The sequence below is a fragment of the Lissotriton helveticus genome, chromosome 5_1 (genome assembly GCF_964261635.1).
Source record: "Lissotriton helveticus chromosome 5_1, aLisHel1.1, whole genome shotgun sequence".
Taxonomy (NCBI): Eukaryota; Metazoa; Chordata; class Amphibia; order Caudata; family Salamandridae; genus Lissotriton; species Lissotriton helveticus.
In genome coordinates, this window is record NC_136065.1 from 490,958,728 (window position 1) to 490,980,556 (window position 21,829).

At 42.6% G+C, this 21,829-nt stretch overlaps 1 protein-coding gene across 3 annotated transcripts in view; it reads right to left on the reverse strand.

Moving 5' to 3' along the window:
- The window catches only part of LOC144754687 (protein-arginine deiminase type-3-like), a 584,450-nt gene that overhangs the window by 219,301 nt on the left and 343,320 nt on the right, over positions 1 to 21,829 (reverse strand). For all 3 annotated transcript variants that reach the window (XM_078642808.1, XM_078642809.1, XM_078642810.1), the window contains exons 4-6: positions 13,977 to 14,038; positions 12,033 to 12,150; positions 3,463 to 3,588 (exon numbers count right to left, since the gene is read on the reverse strand). In XM_078642808.1, coding sequence (XP_078498934.1) covers positions 3,463 to 3,588; positions 12,033 to 12,150; positions 13,977 to 14,038 — 306 coding nt within the window. The remainder of the gene's footprint in view (positions 1 to 3,462; positions 3,589 to 12,032; positions 12,151 to 13,976; positions 14,039 to 21,829) is intronic.

The following is a 21,829-nucleotide window of genomic DNA, read 5'->3' on the forward strand; positions in this document are numbered from 1 at the left end:
AAGGTGGCAGGACATTTAGGTTTTGTGCAGCTAAGCTCTGGAATACACTTCCCCCCTCCTTAAGATCTATGTCTGACCTATTGAAGTTTAGGAGGGCGCTGAAAACTTGGCTGTTCCCCAAGTAGCCGGAATTCAGCCACCCACTCCTATGGCTATGTTACTACAGATAACTCTCTATGGATATTGATCCATCTCCTTTTCTTCATCTTCCCCGCTGTTATGACCACCACCAGTCTGTGACAGTTCGCTTTCTAAAAATAAATAAATAAGCATTTTTTTAGAATGTTTGGCCACTTGGTTACATACATCCCTCAGTATTTTCCTAAAATCTGTATTTTCATTTCCTATCTCAATGGAACACACCCAGATGCGACTACAGTTTGGATTATCTAAGCAATCACTCATTTTGATAACAAATTGCTTTGCATCAGAATCTGCTGAAAAGATTCAAAGCAAGGTTACATTTGGGCTACAACTGATGCTGTTCCTACCCTAGTGCAAAGTTGAGAACATATAGAATTATTACCCACTTTGGTCATTGCTGAGTTTATAGCGGAGCACTGCATGGGCATTAAAGCCGAAGTTCGAAAATTGAAAATATAATGTTCACAGTCTCCTCGAGATTTCACCTAAACCTAATCGGTAATCCTACTCTGGTGGGCAGCACTCAGAAATTTTTAGCTCTTCATATGTGTCAGCAAAACTTCAAGTTTATCAGTGAAGGCAATCAATAATCCTTACGTCTGGCAGTAGCCAAGACCTTCTCTTTCAAAGAAGAAAATATATATTACACAAACTTCCATACAGGGTCTCTTAATCTGGCATCTTCATGTGCTGGTCTGCTGTAGGGCCATTCATATTTTGCTTCAGTTGACCACAGCATACAAGGTGGGACAAAGAGTCAGCCCATTTCAACCATTTGCTTGCGTCACTGTGAGTGACAGCATTTTGGTCTTCTTATGTTATTTGTAACACATGTATCTCACCCGTAAGGGTATCCTGGAACAGAACAGAAAGTTATTGCATAGAAATCCAAAGCTAATCTAGTTGGATCAGCTAGGGTTTAAGTTTCTTTCTATATTCCCGGAGAGATCCAGCGGAATAAATAACAAGCATTTGCAAATGCAATAGGTCTCGCATTACTGAAAGTTTGAGCTATTGGCTTTGCAAATAATAATGCAACAACAATAGCTCAAACTTTCAGTAATGCGAGATCTATTACATTGCAAATGCTTGTTTCATGGTGCAGATGTGATTAGGAGGCCAGAGCCGTTCAACCAATAATCTGGTAGTTACAGGCGGTCAGATGGGCTGTCGGTTGGAGATGCTCATTAAAAAGTAAAGTTTTAAAATGTAACTATATATTGGGAACGGATTTCCCTTCCGCTTGACCACACCATTGGAACGCAAAAGAGAGTATTTAGCGACTGGCATGATTGGCATCTGACTGACTTTGACCCGGGCCTACCAGCCTTCGAGGGTGCCAGTCTGCCTCATCTGCACTTCTTTCAGGCAGGGGCAGGGCTACGAGAACATTTAACGGTTACTCGTAAATCGATTTTCCCACAGATAATGTCACGCAGATCTTCGAGTGGTGTTTGCACACCGGGAACGCGGTCCTGGGGTACCTTATGCGTGGGTGCTGACAAGCCTGGGGTGCCAGCTGGGACCCGGCATCGGTAAGATGATGAGGAGCCGTTGAAGGCGCAGTTTCCTGCCTTCAAGACACAAACTCCACTTACAATTGCAACAGCTGCTGGGACTTGTCCAGTCACGACAAAAAAAAAACATTAGCCAAAATGCATTAATCTTAGGCAGATGGCTGGTAGTTAACATTTTCCATTCCCCGGTGACTCGCTGCAGGCCGACATGGGCCACACACAGAGAGCTTATATCTTCGCAGCGAGGAGTATACTCCTGGGTGACACCTCAGCACTGTACATTATTCTAAAAATGTACAGATCTTTTCACAGCACAGAGAGACTAGCACGGTAGAGAATGAAAATCCGAGCAGCCTACATCATTACCATGTACAAAGGTGAGCATGTTGCACAAAGCACTGGGATTCAAAAGAACAGCCATGGCTCTGGAAAGGAACTGTATGCTCACCTCTAATAATCCCAAAAATATGTTGCAGTAAAAGAATCCACATTACCCAGAATTATGGATGATGGGGGCTGCAGCTGCAAGTCCAATGATGTACATAGAGAACACGACCAAGGCTGACAAGAAGTGTAGAACACAGCAGGTTCACAAAATACTAGATAGCTGTGCAGTGAAAGCGATCGCTCTATTGTTAAAGAAATCAAACACGCCTGCGAGTGGTGCGCGCGCGCCACAGGGTGGTTTCAATTACCGCCTGTGTCTGGGCACGATAATTGAAACCACATGGCCTTTGGTGCGCGTAACACACCAATAGGCCATGGGCGGAGCAATTCACCTGCCTTTAGCCTATTGCGTGCTGTCTTTCATTACAAGACGCACGCAAAGGCCAATAGCGTGGCACAAATTCCTAGGTCAGTGCTGAAACCCCGTTTTTCAGCTACTAACTGTCTCGTGCTGCGCGAGCAGTGCTGCACATTTCACTGCTAGGCGCGAGACCTAAAAAGAGAGCCTTAGTCTAAGCATTGGGACCCAGGTGCACAGTAGTACAATAAGTAGTATCCTTCCGTGCCATGGAACACAGGTGCTATAGATGCTTTTACAATAAAATAAATGGTTATTAGACAAATACTTGTGTTACTGGCAGCTCCCCTAGCACTGCTGTTAGGTTGCTCATGTGTCACATATCTTCACGCATAAGGCAATTACAAACAAAAAAAACACTGGCAAAGTAAAAAGGTCAGCAGCTGATAGCATACCTATTTTCTTTGCCAATACCTGTTGATATTGCAAAGTATGATGCTCTACCTAATTAAATGTAGGAGGTACAGGTAAAGTTACAAGTAAATGCCAGGGATCTGCCAATTATTCAGGGGATAATATGAGAATCTTTTGTATATCATGTGTGTTTGTCTACTGTCCGAACCAATGCTTTTGTAGTTCTGAAGGGATTGAAAACCAAAGCACGCAGCACTGTTTTGCTTAGATGTAGCGAGCAGACAAGTGATTGCAGGATGATAAAATAAAGTGATTATACTAACAAGTTATTAAGGACCGCAGATCAACTGTAGCTTTATTAGGCCGGAAAACGGATACAGATTCATTGTCACTGCTTTTATTGTTTTCAGTTGTGGATACTTACACTGTTCATCTTAGTGTATGTTTAATGCACTCAGTGGTATACAGTGTATTGCTACAGTTTAAATAACTAACAATAATATTGAAACTGGAACTGAAAATTGAGAGATTAAGATCAGGAAAGATGATTTTGAGAGTGGGGGTGAGTTGGCTCAGACCTTCCGATATAGGGTTGCTGGGCTAAATTTGCCCAGGCATGGTGGGGTTATGCATCCTACTCACCAGTCTGGTGAAACACACCCAGTTTTTCGGAGTCAGGCGGTGAGACGTGAAGAAGCACCCCATGTGTTTTGAAGAAGGCTTTAGGACCTTGGGTTTTCAGGATCAGGATGGACATATCCTCCAGGTCTGTGTAAGCAAATAAACAAAGATAGAAATTTCACCCAGGATTCTAGAGATCTGAATGCTTCAGAATACAAGAAAAACAGAAACCGAATTGTTCTGAATCACTAAACAAGGAATACATTGGTTTTTACATAGGTCTTCATACCAATGTTGTTCATAAGAGCTGAGAGTATGCGGTCTTGCTACCAGTGGTGTGGTTTCACAGCGTTAAGCGCAGCATAACGGCAGCTCCTGAGCCATATTTTCAGGATTTGATGATCTAAGTAGTACATTTCTTAGGCTTAGGTGATGAATGCAACTGTTATCTGATGTCAGCATGAACCATCATCCCTTAGATTTAAAAAAAAAAGTGTTTTAGAATACACTCTAAATTTCACTACCCATCTTGAAAATGCAAATTTGCTGGTGACCATGTTTCCCACCACTACCAAGAGCCCTCAGTGCAACTTGGCTCATCATGCATTCAGTTCTCATAATCAGAGGTTGAGTTTTTAAGGGCTTATTTATGAGAGACCTGCGTCACTTTTACACCACTTAAAGTGATACATGCGTGACGCTGGGCTATCATAAAGATTAACTAAGCCATGCAAAGCCACCCTGCATGGCTTTGCATGGCTTAGTTAAAAGCATCAAATCCATATGCCTTCTGAGGTGAGATGTAAAAAGGAGAAATATGTTAATTTCTCCTCTTTCCATGTGTGCTGCAGAATGCAGCACACATTGAAAGAGGTAAATGCCTTGTAGGAATGTTTTTGTGCAGGAAGGGGCCCCTTTCTGCACAAAAACAACCCTGCTTGAAACAGAGGCACCTTTGCATTGTGGTGTGATGGTCAGCACTAGGCTGACAAAACGACATCAGCACAGGCAGAAAGGATAGGAATGTGCTGGATTGCTTAAATATTGTCTATTCCTGGCCTTTAACTTTGGCGTAGCGCAGTCCAGCAAGGTGCCTTGCTGCGCTGCCCTACGCCAAAATGCCATAAATGAGGTCCTATGGGTGTACTGCAACAAAACTATTTGATTTCTATAATTTACTGCTCTTATCCAGCTATGTTTTCCGTTTAACTATTGCTAATCTAATGACACTTGTACAGTAGTGCATAGAATAATGTACATAGTGGACTTTGGCTTTGACCAGAACAGTATCTCTCTCGCCTCACACTATAGACTGTTTGGTGCAATATTCCACCTCCAACGAAGTGTTTGCAGACATCAGAAGCCTTGTCCTACGCCGGGCTATACTCCGGATTATAGTACACTAACTAGGGTGGAGATTCTCCATCACTATGTGCCAGTTTCAAAAGAACGTGCACGCCTTATGGTCTACTAATGGTTATCATACCACTTGCTCCTCACTCTTGCTCTTAATTGGGCATAGGATTTTGTCAATTTACATTTACAGCGTGACTTGGATTGATAGTCTACAGCACGGACCAGATGCTTGGCTTCAGCTTTTTGTTTAGAAGAAATCTTCATACTGGGCCACAACCCATTGGATTGGTTGTCACCTTCTATTAGCACTGCCCTGAAGAAGTCCTATGTGTAAAAGGACGAAAGGGGTTGGCTGATGGTTTGTTTCAAGAACTAAATAAAGAAGAAAATGACACATATCCTGTAGTTACAACTATTTTCTTTTGAACCTAGATTCTAAAAAATCCATGGACTATTACCTATGAACTGATTTGACTCGCAGTGGAGCAGTTCCAATCTGGTTGTTTTGTGTTTGAATTGCAATGCATGATGAACTTTCTTAAATCCGAAAGTACCCTGAATCATCACAAATTAAATAATTTATCTCATTGATGCACTGCATACAGAAATCTATCATATTTTGTCTTGGGTTCTTTCTCAATGCAGGAGGCTGTTTTTGATGTTTTTGGCCAGACTCAGATGCAAGACTGACTTACTGGCTTTGAAGATATTTGTTGCTAATGTTCTAATCTCCTTCCCAAATAGTGATGAACAACTCTTCAGAGCACCGAGCTTTGTTTCCCCTACGTCCATGCACTTGCCACCGTGTGACAAGTAATTTGTAGACATTATGGCTTCGTAGGCAACAACGCTTTGAGTTATGGGGCTTTTACTTTTCTATATTTGCTCTAAGTATAGATGAACAAGTCATGGCAGACTGAGTGAGTGCTAAAAATAGATGACTTTGGATAACCTTATCAAAAGGAGTACATTTTCAGCTACGACGGTCAATGCCTTAAACCAGATGGTGCCACTCAGTTACTTGTAAATGTACTTGTATAGAGCAAACCTGTCACCCAAAGGGCATCCTGGCGCTTGCTTAGGGAACCCGTCCTGGTATTCCCCTGTGAGAAACCCCGGCAGGGTGTCCACAAGGTGAAAGCCAGGCATCCGTAGTGGAGATTAAGCAAGCTATTGCCCAGAGTTGCAGAGTGTGACCCCGTGATTCAAGTAGGCACCGGAGCGAGAATTGTCGAGACCGTGGAATTTTGAGCCCGAGACCCGCCGAGGCGGGGAATCGAACCCTGGTCCACGGTCGATCTCAGCTTCCGGGTCTGCCGCCTCTAACCACTGAGCCACGCTTACTTACTGTTCTTTAATGCTAATTACTATCACTATGCTAATTACTATCACTTCGACCACATTCCTGCTCTTGATGCTATTATTTTGACTGCTTTTACTTAGACTCGCCATTATCTTGACTGCTGCAATTTAGACTGAGCCTGTTTAAATATTATTAATGTTCACATAAAAGTAAAAAGCAGGGTAATGTTGCCTGAAATATGTAATTAACTAATATAATAGTATGTTTCAAAAAACAAATAATTCCACAATATTTTTAAAGAAATAATAAAACTATCATAAGTATTATTTACTCACATCTTTTATTTTCATGTGAAAAAGGTGTGTGTTTTGGGTTTGCCCTGGTTTATGCACCCCTTTTCTTTAGGTCTATCAATTTAATAATTTCTGAGCACTACCCACAGTTACAGCTGGCATCCTTGGCAGGGTGCTCCCCTAACTTTTCGCCTTCAACCCTCCTGTTTGGTCGACTTACTTTTTGCTGGCTTTAGGACCCTACACACTTCACCACTGCTAACCAGTGCTAAAGTGCTTGTGCTCTCTCTTTACAACATAGTAGAATTGGCTTACACCCAATTGACACCTTTAATTTACCTCCAAGTCCCTAGTAAAGTGATACTGCCTGTACCCAGGACCTGTAAATTAAATGCAATTAGTGGACCTGTAGCACTAATTGTGTCACTCACTAAAGTAGCCCGTTAAACATGTGTCAGGCCTGCCATCACATCCTGTGACTGCAGTTTTCATCTGTCATTTTGACCTGGTAAAAGAAACCTTTTGCCAAACCCATACCATCCTTTTTAATACATATAAGTCACCCCTAGGGTAGGCCCTAAACAGCCTAGAAGGCAGGGTGCAGTGTATTTAAAAAGCAGGATATGTATTTTAAGTTTTACATGCCCTGGCAGTGAAAAACGACTAAAGCTGTTTCTCTGTACTGCAAGGCCTACCTCTCCAATAAGATAAAATTGGGGTTGGCTTATTACATTTAATAAGCCTGTAACTTGCAACTGGGAGCAGGTGAACAGGTTGAGTTTGGTGTCTAAAGAATTGTAATTAAAAGCCCTCTTTAATGGTAAGGTGTTTTTTTCACGATTCTGTAAATGCCACTTTTAGAAAGTTGGCATTTTCTTGTCATAACCAATTGTTGCCTGCAGTCTGATCCTTGGTCACATGGCTACCAGAAGCTGGCATTTGGCGCTTGTGTACTGCTCCCAGACAGTGAGACAAAGAGAAGATAGGTGTTGGCAGGGTGGATCACTCCGAGTTAATAAGGAAGAGATGATGTCCCCTACCACACTTGCACATCACAAGGGCACTGCCTGAGCACTCTCATGAAGGGATTGTCACTAGTCTAAAGTGACCCCAGACAAGCCGGGCCAGGACAGGGAGGAAGGGATGTCAGATCCCTCAGCGGGGTGGAAACCTCTAGAAGCTTCCTCCACTTCAAACTGGGTACCAGGTATAAATATTAGATGTCAGACCCCAACTCATCAGGACACCTCTGGACCTGTGGACTCTGCCAGAAAAAAGGACTGCTGTGCTGTTGAAAAGACCTCTCTGCTGGACTGCAGATGCTCTGAGGGACTTCTGCCATGCTGTAGTGATCTGCTGCCTTCTTGCCTGGGTGAGAAAGACTGGACCTTCATCTGTTAACCCCAGGACCCCAGGGTGACTGTAGAGCTAGTTTATTGACCTCCTAACTAGAGACTCAGGGACAGAAGGCTCCAACATCCTTAAACTCAGCAACTGGACTCTGCCATCTATGAGTCCCACCTTGCCAAGTGGTGTCACCCTAGTCCCGGATTCTTAGAAGTGGGCTTGAAGGTACTCTCCCAACCCATCTGTAGATGCAGCAGAACCAACACAGCTCCTTTGCTACGCGGTTCAACGCAGAGTGGAACTGATGCATTGCCGCTGCTGTGTGGACTTTCCGAAAGCTAGGAATTGGCATCGCAGCCTGCAGTTGGAACCACTACTGTTCAATGTATCCAAGGATCTCGTCGATGGCAGCTTCTATGACAACATGGGACCAGCCGGTGCGTGAAGCATCCTCAATGCAGTACTTTCCATCGCAGCCTCCTCAATGTCAACACTGGACCTAGCATCACAGACTCACAGCTCCTTGGAACTGACGCCTGCACAACGCACCTATGACCAGGACCTCGCATTGTCTCTGCTGCGTGACTCACCCTCGACACCGGATACTGCAACTATTTGTACCCAAGATTTAAGGTACTCTTGTACAGCAGGTCTAGATGGGTCCCTGTAGCTCCATCATGGTAAACCTAAACTTGTGACTGACCCGGTCTATCGCGACTATATATTCACAATGCTTTTTGGCACTATATTTACTGAAATCTTAAAACATTTCATATCTCTGGTTCTACTGATTGATTTTTTGTCACTTTAGTGTTGATTTATTTATTAAAATGTAGTCTATTTTTCTCAATTGGTGTAGGAGTTTTCTTGTGTTCCGTTTTCATTTCCTGTTTGAAGTGCTGTGCAATATTTTACACATTGCCTCTAAGTTAAGCCTGACTGCTCTATGCCAATCTATCAGAGGGTTGAGCACAGTTTAATTTGGGGTGGCTTGCTCCTTTACCCTGACAAAAACTGTAATCCTTGATGGAATAGAGTTTCACACCGTCAACCAGTAACCCAATTTCTTACACCAACCAATTCAATTTAATATATATACATGATTTTACCTGATAAAAAGGTAATTTAATTATTATTAATTGATCATAGTGATGCCATTACTAAACAATATTTCACTTTGTACTGAATAAGATCTAGGGTTCCATTTTCAATGTAGATTAATAATTATAACTAAGATTGATATTAATGTAACACGTTTATTAGAGAAAGGGTCACTGTTACATTTACGGATAGGATTTAGCAATATGGTTAGGGGTTGTTTAGCTCAACAGTAACGGTTAGAATCAGTTGCATTAATAAGGTTACGAGTTGCATTACAGTGACCTTAGGGTTAGTCTGTTTGGGTTAGCTTTCGAAGTGAAAAAGGTTAGAAACTGAATGACATAATTTTACATTTTTTTTTCTTTTTTTTATATAGTAAATATCACTCATTTCACACATTAGGTCTACCGTTGCACTAAAAGACTCAAGATTACATTAGCTCCGTTAGACTAATTGGACCCGCGGGACCGCGTCGCCCATTATTGAAGGTAACTTGCTTTGTGACATCTTGCTCTTGAAGGGGTATTATTTTTAGATGAATTTAGATACTGAATGATCCCTTCTCTTGCATTTTTCTGTTCAGATTATCCACAATGAAAGAGCCCTGATGAGAATCTGAAATTTAACTCCAGATTCGAAAAGCGTCGGCAGGCACTGGCAGACACCAAAAGAAAGATAACAAGAATTTATTGTAAATCATCATGACTCGGTTTCCATAGTTGGTTTTGATCTTTCAGAAAAACAGAAAAAATCCTTGATGCTGGTTATTGTTGCTATTTCAACTTTGTGGTTATTGTAGCGGAGAGAGATTTCGCAAAGAGTAATTATTTGTGGACACAAAACCGCTACATTTGAAAAGAAGATTTTGCATAAATTGTTTATATTTGTATATTTGTATGATGTGCAGTAGGTTTGTATATATGTATAAATGTTGTATATAAGTGTTTTTCTCACCCATGAAAATATATAAAAGATTTGATAAATTCTAAAAGGGTTTAATTAAAATAACCCCTACAAACAGAAGATAATTTCTAAGTTTGTTTGTTCTTAAATTTTGAGACAGAAATCAGAGTGGGAGTTAGCAAAAATTCTTTTCAAGTTCATAATTTTAAATTTAGGCATTAGGAACAGAGGTCAAAGTGAATGGACTTAAGATAATGATTGCTGCCAGTGATATGCAGCCTGTAGGCCTTTTGGTGAAACTTTATGGCAACTCTTGTGAGTCCATATAATGTCTTTAATTTATTTTTGTGCTACGCTCTACAACAGTACAGGCCTGGATTTTACTGGTGTTTAGTCGACAAAAGCAGTCCTTAGCATCTCACGTTTCATTTTTTGTAGACATGTTTACAGAATCATGAAGGCCCCTCTGACTGAAAAGCACAGTTTTTAGGGCTTAGCCAGAGAATAATTGAGGTTCTGTCTGCAGAGAATACATTTTAGGCTTGAATTTATGAACGCTGCCTTTGTTATTCATAGGACAACTTCTTTTGGTGATAGGAGAATAAGGGATTATTGTGCTGCAAATAGAGCTGTTGATTTGGCGATTTGTTAAACTTCTATTGTCTGGGACCTTGGCTGATGCTCAAATCTAAGAGCAGTAGGTGGGAATTGTGGTGGCCTGTCATTAGAATAAGTAATCCTGTGTGCATACCCTAGTGTGGCATGTAGGGTCCTGCCCACATGGCATGTGAGGCGGCCGTCCACACTACGCCATCATCTGAACATAGATATACATGAATGCACACATGTTGTTTTCTTTGTACATGCATTACATTCCTTGCTTTGTCAGTGGGCAAAAGAGACTCACAACATTGGGGGGCTTATTTACAAGAGGCCTGGACCACCGGAGTGTCTTTTTTTTAACGCTCCAGTGGTGCAGGCCTCTGAATCATATCTATGATGTGACGCAAAGCCACCCTGTGTGGCTTTGCATGGCCTCATAAATATGGATTAAGGCAAGGCAGCGCAAAGCTCTGAGTTACCTTACTCTGCATCAAGGAGGCATGCCATGGGCATTGCAGTGGGTGTTCCCAAGCAATACTCATGCATTTTGACGCTGCCCCAGATTTACAAAATCACTTAAATCTGTGGCAGTGCCAAAACCTTATGACTGCCCAGAGTAGGCGTAATGAGGAGAAATTGTTTAATTTCTCTTCCTTTTTTCCTCTCTCCATGTGTGCTGCATTCTGCAGCACACATAGGAAGGAGGAAAATGCCTCCATCTTCCTGCACAAAAACAATCCTGCCAACAACGCAGACACCCTTCCACCATGGTGCAAGGGTGCCTGCGTTGACATTAGGCACCAAATTGTGCACCGGTGCTGGCTGAAAGGACAGGAATGAAACATGTCTTGTAAATAAGGTGCATTCTTGCCCTTTCAAATTGGCATAGGGCAGCTCAACAAAAAAACTTTCTTACACCATTTTTTTGTAAATATGCCCCTTAATGTTTACACTCATCAGTATATGTGGGCTGACTCGTAAAGTTGAGAACATTTAAATCTGAGTGCAATCCGGGCTGGCTGCACATTCACCCTTTTCCATTATTAAAAAAACCTGTGCGCATGGACAGTCCGACTAGGTCAGGGAGACTTTGTTTTAATTGGGCTTGGGGCCTGTGCCCGATGGCTTACTGCTTTCCATTGGCCATCAAATTTGAGAGAGATGCCTTAAACTGAGGTTAATGTTCAAATTCGAGGCTCTACACACATATATTTCAAGAAAAACCTTGAGCCTAGCCTTGAAATTTCAGAGACAATAGAGTGCTATTTATGACATTGGCTTTAACATATCACATACACCTGAACCATTATCCTACTTGGGACACCTAAATGAAATGCAATGCTCATTCTTGAGCTAATACCTGTTATCTATTATTACTTTATGTTCTCAGACCAGGATCTCATCATTGAGGCCCAGTGACAGACTGGCAGCCTAGAAAAACGTGTTTGCCACTTAGCAAACAAATGCTGAACAATGTGAAAACTGGGGAAATGGCTGCAGCGAGGAGGCTTCTTGAAGTCTACATTGATGTGGTGCAAATAAAACGGATGTATCTGTAATGGCACAGAAGCATGGTGATTAATACAGTATGGTGATGGTGGAATACTACAAGGGTATGACTCGATAAAGGATACCGACCATGACCATTACTATACACGAGTATCCTACCATATTATGCCTATTACCTTTGCATGTGAATATGCCCTCATCCTCGTTGTCCATGTCTTTAGAATCAGGTTGGTCCTTGTCGCAGTTCACTAGCAGTATGGCGCCATGCCCATATGGGCCCCATGTCCAAGACGACTGCAGAAACAAAAGAACAAAAGGTCAAATGATGGGCAAAGTGCACAGGGAAAGGAAAGTGTCAGATCCCATCAGGGGGCTAAAGGGCAATCAGGGTCTAAACAATTGTGGGTTTAGGTAATTTGCCTCTGATGTCCTGGGAACTGTCCTACTCAGTGGTAGCTATGGCAGGATTAGGTGTGTGAGGGTGGTGATGCTCAGCACTCAACAATCACAAATCCTTATAACAAAGTACTGTCCAACATGGCACTTGACTTTGAAAAAGAAAAGTGCTTTATTGTTCACTAGAACTAAATACCACATACAGATATATACATGAGGAAATGTAGTGTTCTGGTGCAAGAATCCCATAGAGACTCTGTCACTACACCTCTCTCTCTGCTATGGCGACTGGGTGCTCTCTTTAGCTCAGGTGGATTTCATCCATCAGGCATGTTGTAGTGAAAATTGTCTCAGTTACAGTTTTACCTCCAACACTATTAAATAGTCTCCTCTGAATTATTTTGTCATTTAGTGCATAAGCAAGATGTGTAGATTTTCTTACCCAATACAGATAGTAGATCAGACTACCAATTGAAGCCCATGTTATATGTGAAGGACATCTAACATGGGGTTCAATTGGAATTCCATAGAGCATATTATCAAGCCCATTATCACCGTTTTAGCTGCAGTTTTCTGCCGCTAAAACAGCGATAATTGTATCGCCTGTCTTGATAATATTCCCCTGTATCTTTATGAAATCAGCATTTAGGAACTACAAAATTGCTAAATATGCTTTCTAGCCTGAGAAACAATGTTTTATGAAGGATGAGCAAAAATGAACAAGAAAATATTCTTCTCTCCAACAGCACTGCTTTTGGTTGGCTCCTGCTTAAATATTGTGACAAATATTAGAAAAATAATACCTAACATGGGTTTGTTTCAAATAGCATAACCAGGCTGCACTGGGCCACATTTAAAAAAATGTATGTTTATGTGTTGCGCATGAGCTGCACTGCTTTATTTGTTTTAAGAAAATTATTTAAATTCAAGATCTCTGTGCCTGTTTGCACATTTAATTTACCTCTAGCTTCCTCCTGAAGGGATGTACATTTTTTGCAACATTATAAGGCTATGACCTACACATCTGTTGCCATTTCGATACTATAAATATGCAGAAGTAATTCCTTGTTTACTCATGTTTTTTAATTCAGAAAATGTTGATTTCTTCGGTTTATAAAATAATGTAATTTACAGCGAATGAACATAATTTGCAAGTACATGTTGTTTTGAATTTAATAGACGATTGGCTTTGCGTCCAAGCCAACTTATTAGTGCTGTCCACTTACATAAACTCATGCTGGGAATTTGTGTGTTTTCTTTGTCCAGCACATTATACAAAAGACTGTGCTGCGTGTTGCTTAGAGAGGGCTAGATGCGCTGGTCCTTTCCGTACTTAGACATACTTACTATTGATTTAATTATTTACTAAATATGCTGTGGCTACATAATTTCTTAAAGGAACAAGGCATTTTGTATTATTATGATTTTGGTTTTATGATAATTCCGTTGCCCGTAGTAACTTCTGCTTTCTCTAATGATACTATTATTTGAACATGAACAAATCTACAACTACTGAGAACCAGAAAAGCGTTGTTGTGCAGGTTTTCTTAATGGCCTTGACAGAGCCTTCAAGTTCAGGATCCCTTTCCTGCCCATCAGCCCCTAGGGGAGGAGCGTCAACAATGTTCTCATTTACAACCTTTTGCTCCCTTCTCCATTGTCCATTTACTGACAATGACCTCATCACAGCATACCTGAATACAAATAACTCAATGCTACCTTACCTTGTTAGTATTTTTCATGTTCACTTTTCCATCCCGCCGAGTGTCCGCTTGCAACGAGATGGCTGTGGTGGAAAGGATGTGGAAAAGAGTTAGCACATAAAGGCAAAATTAGAACAGGAAATTCCAAAGCATTTGCAGTAGGCTGTCCATAGAATAATTAAGTTAATACATATTTTATAACCTGCTGTAGACTTCTAAGGAATGGTGAGAATATCGGACACTATATACTGACAGTCTGGTAAATTGTCATCTAATAGGCACATAAAGAAGGCAAACGGGTGGCCTACAGGGAAAAATTGGATGGTGAAATATTAGAAAGGCCTCTCACTTCAGGTAGTGCAGCTGAAACATTATCTCCGGCAGTGCTTAATTTGTTCTGGGGATTTCTGGGGCTCTTTTCACTCTTTTCACGCCCACCTTTTTAGCTTTGGTGTTGTGGCACTTTAATACCAAAGGTGGAAAACTACTTCAGTTGTATAATAAACATGTTGTTTGGAGAAGACAAACCACTTTACGTTTTGTTGAACTGTAAAATAGGGCCTCCACATATACTGCCACAGTGCTTATTAGTGCAAGCATGGTGCTTGTCGCCAGTGCCTGCAAGTTAAGCTCTGCCCTAATGAGATTTAATCAGGATATATAAGTTATAAGGATTGCAATATCCACATCCTTTGTTTGCAATAATAATTAGCACTCTGATGCACATGATCTATTGACTAATTCTGTTAAATAAATAATGATATAGTGCACACTGATTTTGGGGTCCAAGTGATGATTACCATTTGTTATCAACTGTAGATAAGACATTCTCTGATGGATATGTTTGACTCCTAACACTTCGTGGACGCTTAGTGGAGCGGCGGCTGTGTGTTGGGGGCTGTATCCTGAAACTACCTGTCCCAGGAGCCTTTGTGTGTCACCAGCGCCTGCAGCAGCCCTCCCTTCCTGCCCGGAGCATTTAAAACCAGCTCGCGCCTCCCACTTCGTGGGAGACGCTTCGTGGAGCGGGGGCCGTGTGTTGGGGCTGTATCTTGAAACTACCTGTCCCAGGAGCCTTTGTGTGTCACCAGCTCCTGCAGCAGCCCTCCCTTCCTGCCCGGAGCATTTAAAATCAGCTCGCGCCTCCTGCTTCGCGGGAGATGCTTCGTGGACTGGCGGCGGTGTGTTGGGGGCTGTATCCTGAAACTACCTGTCCTAAGAGCCTTTGTGTGTCACCAGCGCCTGCAGCAGCCCTCCCTTTCCGCCTGGGGTTTGATAAAAGGCAAACGTCACTTCCGCCTCGCGGGACGCGCGCGGGCTTGCTCCGGGCTAAGCCCGGGCAAAGGGCGGGCCGTCTGTGGCCGTCGGAGGACGGGCCGGGCCACCCCTCTTGATTTCCTGACTTACTCATTTTAAGGTACTGTGCTCTCATTTCTGCATAAACTTGTGCTCAATCGCTCACCCCATGGGGAAGACAAAAATCACGGAGGATGTGAGCGATGGTCTGAACACTATTCCTAGGGGTGGGAAAAAAGCTAGAAAAATGAAACCAAACACCCCAAGGAGACCAACATTCCATGCAGGGGGAAACTGTGTGATGGACCGCATAGACGACTTGATTGAGGAATGTGAGGAACTTTTGTGTGCTAAGCCCCCATCAAGTGGGAAAAGCCATGGGGGTGGAGGTAACACTGAAGTTAATGATGGGAAGGGGTCCAGGAGGAGTGTATCAGTTATCCCCGAAATGTTTTTGAATAAATCTAATGCGGGCGGTAGAGCCAATTCTGCTGCTAATGAATGAGGGAATACATGTAAATCTTTGGGTACAGAGCAAGTTCAGAACCCCTCCCCTCTGATTCCCCCGATGCCTAAGTCACCAGTTTTGTTTTGTAACAACAAATTTGCAGTTTTGGCGCAAATTGACAATTGTGATTCTAACCGTGTTCCAGAAGCCCCCATTGAAAATACCTCTCGAAGTGAGGGCGAATTGCAGTTGCAAGCTACTTCTGGTATTGTTCCACTACTGGAGGCAGCTACTAACCCATTATTTTTAGTAGTTAAACAGCTGTGCAAATTGATTGAGGGTATGCAAGTTAAATTAGACCTCCAGATATAGTATACTGAGGCAGGGATAGTCCAGCTCTGGTTTCCTGCCCGTCCTGCGTAGCTACTAGGAAAGGCAATGGAGTGAGTAGAACTCAGGCAGCCGTAGTTGCAAATAGTAGTGAACACTCCCCTACTAGACGAAGCGCTCCTGCCCCCACAAGTATTTCATATAGTGAGGTGACTAGAACAGGGAAGGGTGTACCACAGGTACTCTATGAATCTGGCATGGGTTGCAGGCAAATACCTGCAATTGTGGGGGGAAATCACCAAGTAAAGAAGAGAGGTGGTTCTATACCCAGTGGTAGTCTTACTACGCAACAGAGTATCCCTAGTCTTCCAGTGATTGAAAAATATAAGCTGAGACGGGGTACCCTCCATCCAAATTTTAACTTAAGTAATACACCAATGGTCTATTTGGTAAATGTTCCCAAACTGAGCCCTGGAAAGACCTTGGAATCCAACGAATCACTAACAAATAAAGCAATTCATTGGATAAGGTATGTTCGGGGGTGTAGATCTGTAAACAGGGATGATATCATTAGTACTAAGCAGCTCTCTTCCCCAGGGGATTTAGTAGTATGTATCGAGCTAACATTTAAGAATGCTAAGTTGGCAGAAAATCTAATCAAATTGGAGTTGAGGAGCTGTTCCCCCGATTATTCTAAAATACAAATGAGATCTTCCCCCACACATAAATGGCCAATGCATTGCGAAAATCGACGAAGAGGGAATGTAGAAGGAAGTTCTGGCTTGGACTGGAATGACTGACTATTGAACGAAGCAGTCCAACTAGGTGGTTCAGATAGTCTGGATATAGATAAGCTACCCCAGTCTGAAGTAATTATTGTGGGTTCTACTACACCACCAATATCTTTGAACACATCTGTAGAATCGACTAATTCTTTGTCAACTATGAATATTAGTCTGAATTCAAATGCTAGCCTTCCTTCTGAGTTTGGTAAATCCTGTTCAATTTTATCTTGGAATGTGGCCGGCTTGAAATCTAAAGCAGAATCACCAGAATGGGCCTCGTTCATTAATCAACATGAAACATGCTTATTCCAAGAAACCTGGTTGTTAGAAGCGTTGCATTTTCCAGGGTACTTAAATTATAGCGTCCTTGCAGAAAAGGGAGGTAGAGGACGCCCATCTGGTGGCCGATCGATTTGTGTTAGCCAGGATCTTGATGTTATTATCAAGCCCATTCCCTCTAATCATAGGGATGTTCAGATTCTCTCCCTCAAGTTTGGAAATGAAAAATTAGTTCATATCTATAACTTGTATGCACGGTGCACGGTGGGCAAGAAATCAGAAGTTTTAGCCTGCCTGGATGAATATATTGAATGTTACTTTCAGCATTCACATATTATCCTAGGTGGAGATTTTAATACGACATTTGAGCCCCTGTTAGGTGGCGACTGTAACATCATGGATGAGGAAGATAGAGAATGGGGTGTTCCAAAGCTCGAATTAGAGCCAGTTAAAAGGTGGACCGAACTCTCAATCCAGTTAAATTCATTTTGTTTGAATAAAGGGATGCGAGCAACCAATGGCAGGACCTTACACGATAAGCTAGGGGCCACTACTTTTAGGAGTAGCCCTCGCGAAAGTAGAATCGACTATATCCTGATTAGCCTGGGTTTATGGAAACATCTAGTGGATATGTCGATAGTTGAAAGGGTTGAGAGCGACCACAACCCGTTATGTATGTCCCTGACCTATTGGGAGGTATCCACCAACACCAGGGGTGAGGGTAAAAACTCACCCGCTGAAATAGTCATTTCAAATGACATGCGCCATGTCCGGTGGTCCAATGTCGTAGAGTGCCAAGAGCACTTAGATTTTATATCAAACAAGCTATTTCAAGCTACATGTGACCTGGAAAAGCAAGCCAGTGAAGGGACTTCGGTCCTAACTCTAGAAAGGAGTACGAAGACCCATGAGTCCTTTTTTATTGACTTAAGAAGTCTCTTTGTCAGGCCATGTAAACCAAGTGGCAACCATGTATACCATCCTCCACGTTGGTATACTGGGGAGTGTCGAGAAGCTCTATTGGACCTAGGTAGCGCAATAAAAAGTAAATCAAGCAGGGATATCCGCCTTGCCAGGGTGAGATGCAAGAATGTAGTTTCCAAATACCAGCGTGTATGGGACGAGCAGAGGTGGCAAGATCTAAAAGAAGCAGGTGCCCAAAAAGACCCAAGAAGATTCTGGAGTGTCCTCAAATGGGGTAGTGAGGGTAATCCCAACAAACCACAAAACTGGGTGGCACAAGATGAATGGGTGGCCTACTTTAAACCGCAATATGTCAAGGGTGTGGAACCAAGTACAACCATGGAGATTCCGCATCTATCATTCACGCAAGATGCATTCAATCTGGGCGAAGTTTCTATTGCCCTAAACCTGGTTGTTCCTGGAAGAGCACCAGGCATAGACGGAGTTCCTGCTGATATATTTTTGCACGATAAAGACCCCTGGGGTAGGTACATATTGCTGTTAGCAAATGCAATAGCTAGAGGAGCCCCTATACCACAATCATGGAACGGGGCTGGAATTATACCCGTATTCAAGAAGGGGGATAAGTCGCTACCCGGTAATTACCGTCCAATTAGTTTGATAGACACTGTGCAGAAAGTTTTTGGTAGGTTGATTTTAAATAAGGTTTTGGAGTGGGAACTGGATCAAAACACCCTATCCCACCTCCAGGCAGGATTTAGAACCTCTATTAGCACAGTCGACCAAGTGCTGCATTTTGCTATGCTGTATTGGAAGACTGTGCAAATAGGTGGGGGTAGTCTATATGCTGCCTTCATCGATCTTAGGGCAGCATTTGACCTTGTCCCTCGCCCTACCTTGGGGTGTGTCCTTAAAGACATGGGAATGCCGATCCCCCTTCTCACTTTAATCATTAGGGTACACAAACAAAATTTTGCTCAGATTGGTGGGGGCGCCCAGGAAATGTTACCTCCCAGTTTCCTGTCGAAAGAGGGGTCAGGCAAGGCTGTGTCCTTGCACCAACCTTATTTTCTATGTATATTAACGATGTGGCGAAAATGTTGATAGAATCGAACATTGATGCCCCTATCCTGGCAGGAGCTAAAGTCCCTATTTTAATGTTTGCCGACGATTGTCTGATTATTGCAAAAACCCAGAGTGGACTGCAAAAGGCTTTAGGAATCTTTGAAAACTTTTGTTCCACTCGAGGTTTGGAAGTGAATGTTTTAAAGTCAAAATGTATGTCTTTTAACAAATCAAAATCCTTCAAGGGTACTGTAATTATGAACAAACTGCCTCTTGAGAAGGTCCAAGCCTTTAATTATCTGGGTGTCTGCATCCAAAACGACCTTTCTTGGAAGCAACAGACAGAGCTGGCTACTCTCAAACATCGCCAGCTTGCCGGAGCTTTGAGCCTGGAACACTCTAGGTCTCTCACCAAGCCAATAGCCCCAGTTCTATCAGTGTATAATGGTACAGTTGTCAGTTACGCATTATATGGTGTGGAGATCTGGGGGTTTGAGAATTTAAGGAAATTGTCATCTTCTGAAAACCGGTTCCTAAGAAACCTTATCAAATTACCCCAGAGTACACCAATAAGTTCTTTATATTACGATTAGGGACTGAGCCCAATTGCACTAATTGCTTCCCTGCGCCCAGTATTGTACTGGAGGCGGTTATGGATAACACCTGAATTGAGAGTATTTGCTAGTGGGCTTATGGACATAATCAGGAGTGACACCTTTCATAAAATCAAGCGGCTATGCAAGATTGGTGAGATATTACTTAGCCTGGGGCTCAAGGAAATATGGGAAGACCCTTTAAATGCTAGGTTTCCTCCCAAAAAAGTTTTAAAAAGTCTGTATTGGGAAGCAGTTGCCTCAAAAGCTCATAGGACTACTGCCCCACTTTCATTGACTGGTACTTTCTTGGCTTTTAAAGATGGGGCCAGCTTTCAGGATTTATGGGATGCTATTACAAAACCCCTAGACCGAAAGCTTTATTTTCAACTTAGAATCGGAAGTTTACCGGTCACAGATTGCACTAATCGCTGGTCTAGTGGGGGTGAGATCACCTGTCCTGGTTGCCTGGCCCCTAGAGAAACCGTTGCCACCTGCTGTTTGTTTGTCCTGTGTACGCAGCACCTCGCAGTGCATGGTTAACCCCCATGTGCAAACTACTAGGCACTAGGAGTGGGATGGTGGCTGCTAGAATAATTTGTACCTGTACTGATCAACCTGTGTTTATAGCTGTGGCAAAGCTTTTAGGGTGGGCTTGGGAAATAAGAAGTAAATTGGTGTTAGGGCAACCCCCCTTACAGGCCAACTAATAAATTCCCGGACCCAGTGTATGCACTTTATTACCCTTGAATTATCTTGTATATATAGTAAGAGAATGCCTTTTATGTGATTGTAATTTCAACCTTATTTATTCTTTTATTCTTTGATGAACTGTATTTGTATTCATGCTTTTATGACAATCGTCGAATAAAGCTTGCTTGACTGACTGACTCCTAACACTTCCTATCCAGCAGAGAATAACTCATTAGAAAGGAAGGGAGAGACACCTGCCAGTTTCACTTTTCTCTCAAAGGGGAAAATGTCCATTTAGGGCTAAGGTGATCTACTGGGTGTGACACCAATACTATTGGGTGAACTGGACAGTGCTCCTCCTCAAAAGCAATAGTCAGTGGCACAGAAAGGGTCATTGTCAAGTGGCTCTGACCATGCCACTGCCAACACAAACTTAATTTCAATGTGTGTCAGTGTGTTTCAACATGAATTTGACAGACTTTGGAAGCAGAATTTGGCTGCCACAGAGCATCACTTGCATTCCCTGATAGAGGAGAACTCAAAGCTGACATGTGAAAGAGGGAGATGACAAGACATTATTCACCACTACACTGCCTCCTTCTTTTCAAGAACTGGAATCTAAAGAGATGCCTCTTTTTGCATGATCACCCCAAAGGTTTGGACTGATGCTGCTGTTTTTTCAACTCTGAGAGTGCACTGAAGGCTGCTAACCTGACCTCTGGAGCTGTGCTTTGGCTCTTAAAAGTGTAATGTTAGATTGGATATACCCAATTGGCATAACCTTGCTCACTTGTAAGTCTCTAGCCTATGGTATCAGGGGTACCCATGGCCTGTAAGCTAAGATGTCCCACCAGGGCTGCAGCATGAATTGTGCCACCCTGGATGTGAAACCATGAAAACATGCCTGCTACTGCAGACTTGCAAAGGAGTTCTAAACTTCTGACTCAACTTTGTCATTTAAACGAATGGAAAAGCCCAAATCTCCCTTACTGCAGGCCTATTGAGTCCTAATGACAGGTGCTGTATAATAAAAAGCAGAACATTGTATTTTTATTAGGGGTGGGCGGAACGCGTAGTGTCTTTCTGTGGAATTCTGTGGAGTTACATAAATAATCCATTAAATTCCGCAGAGTTACACAAACGGGCGGAATCAGGCACTTTACGCTGCTCATGCTGATTTTTAGTACCAGGAGCTTGTTCTGCACCGAATAATCAGGGAAAATGGCATCACGCAGTGTGCCAGAGGGTGACGCTTCTTGTGTTAATATTGCTGCCACTCGAATTAGATTTTCTACTCGAGCAGCAAACTTTCTGAGGGCAAACGGTTGTGACAGCTCACAATTGCCTGCAACCGCACACATTGGTGAAATCTCGCCAGATGCCCACATAGTCACCGAAAATCACACTAGGAGATGCCAAACCTCATTTGCGAACACCCTCAGCAAGCCACGCATGAGAAAA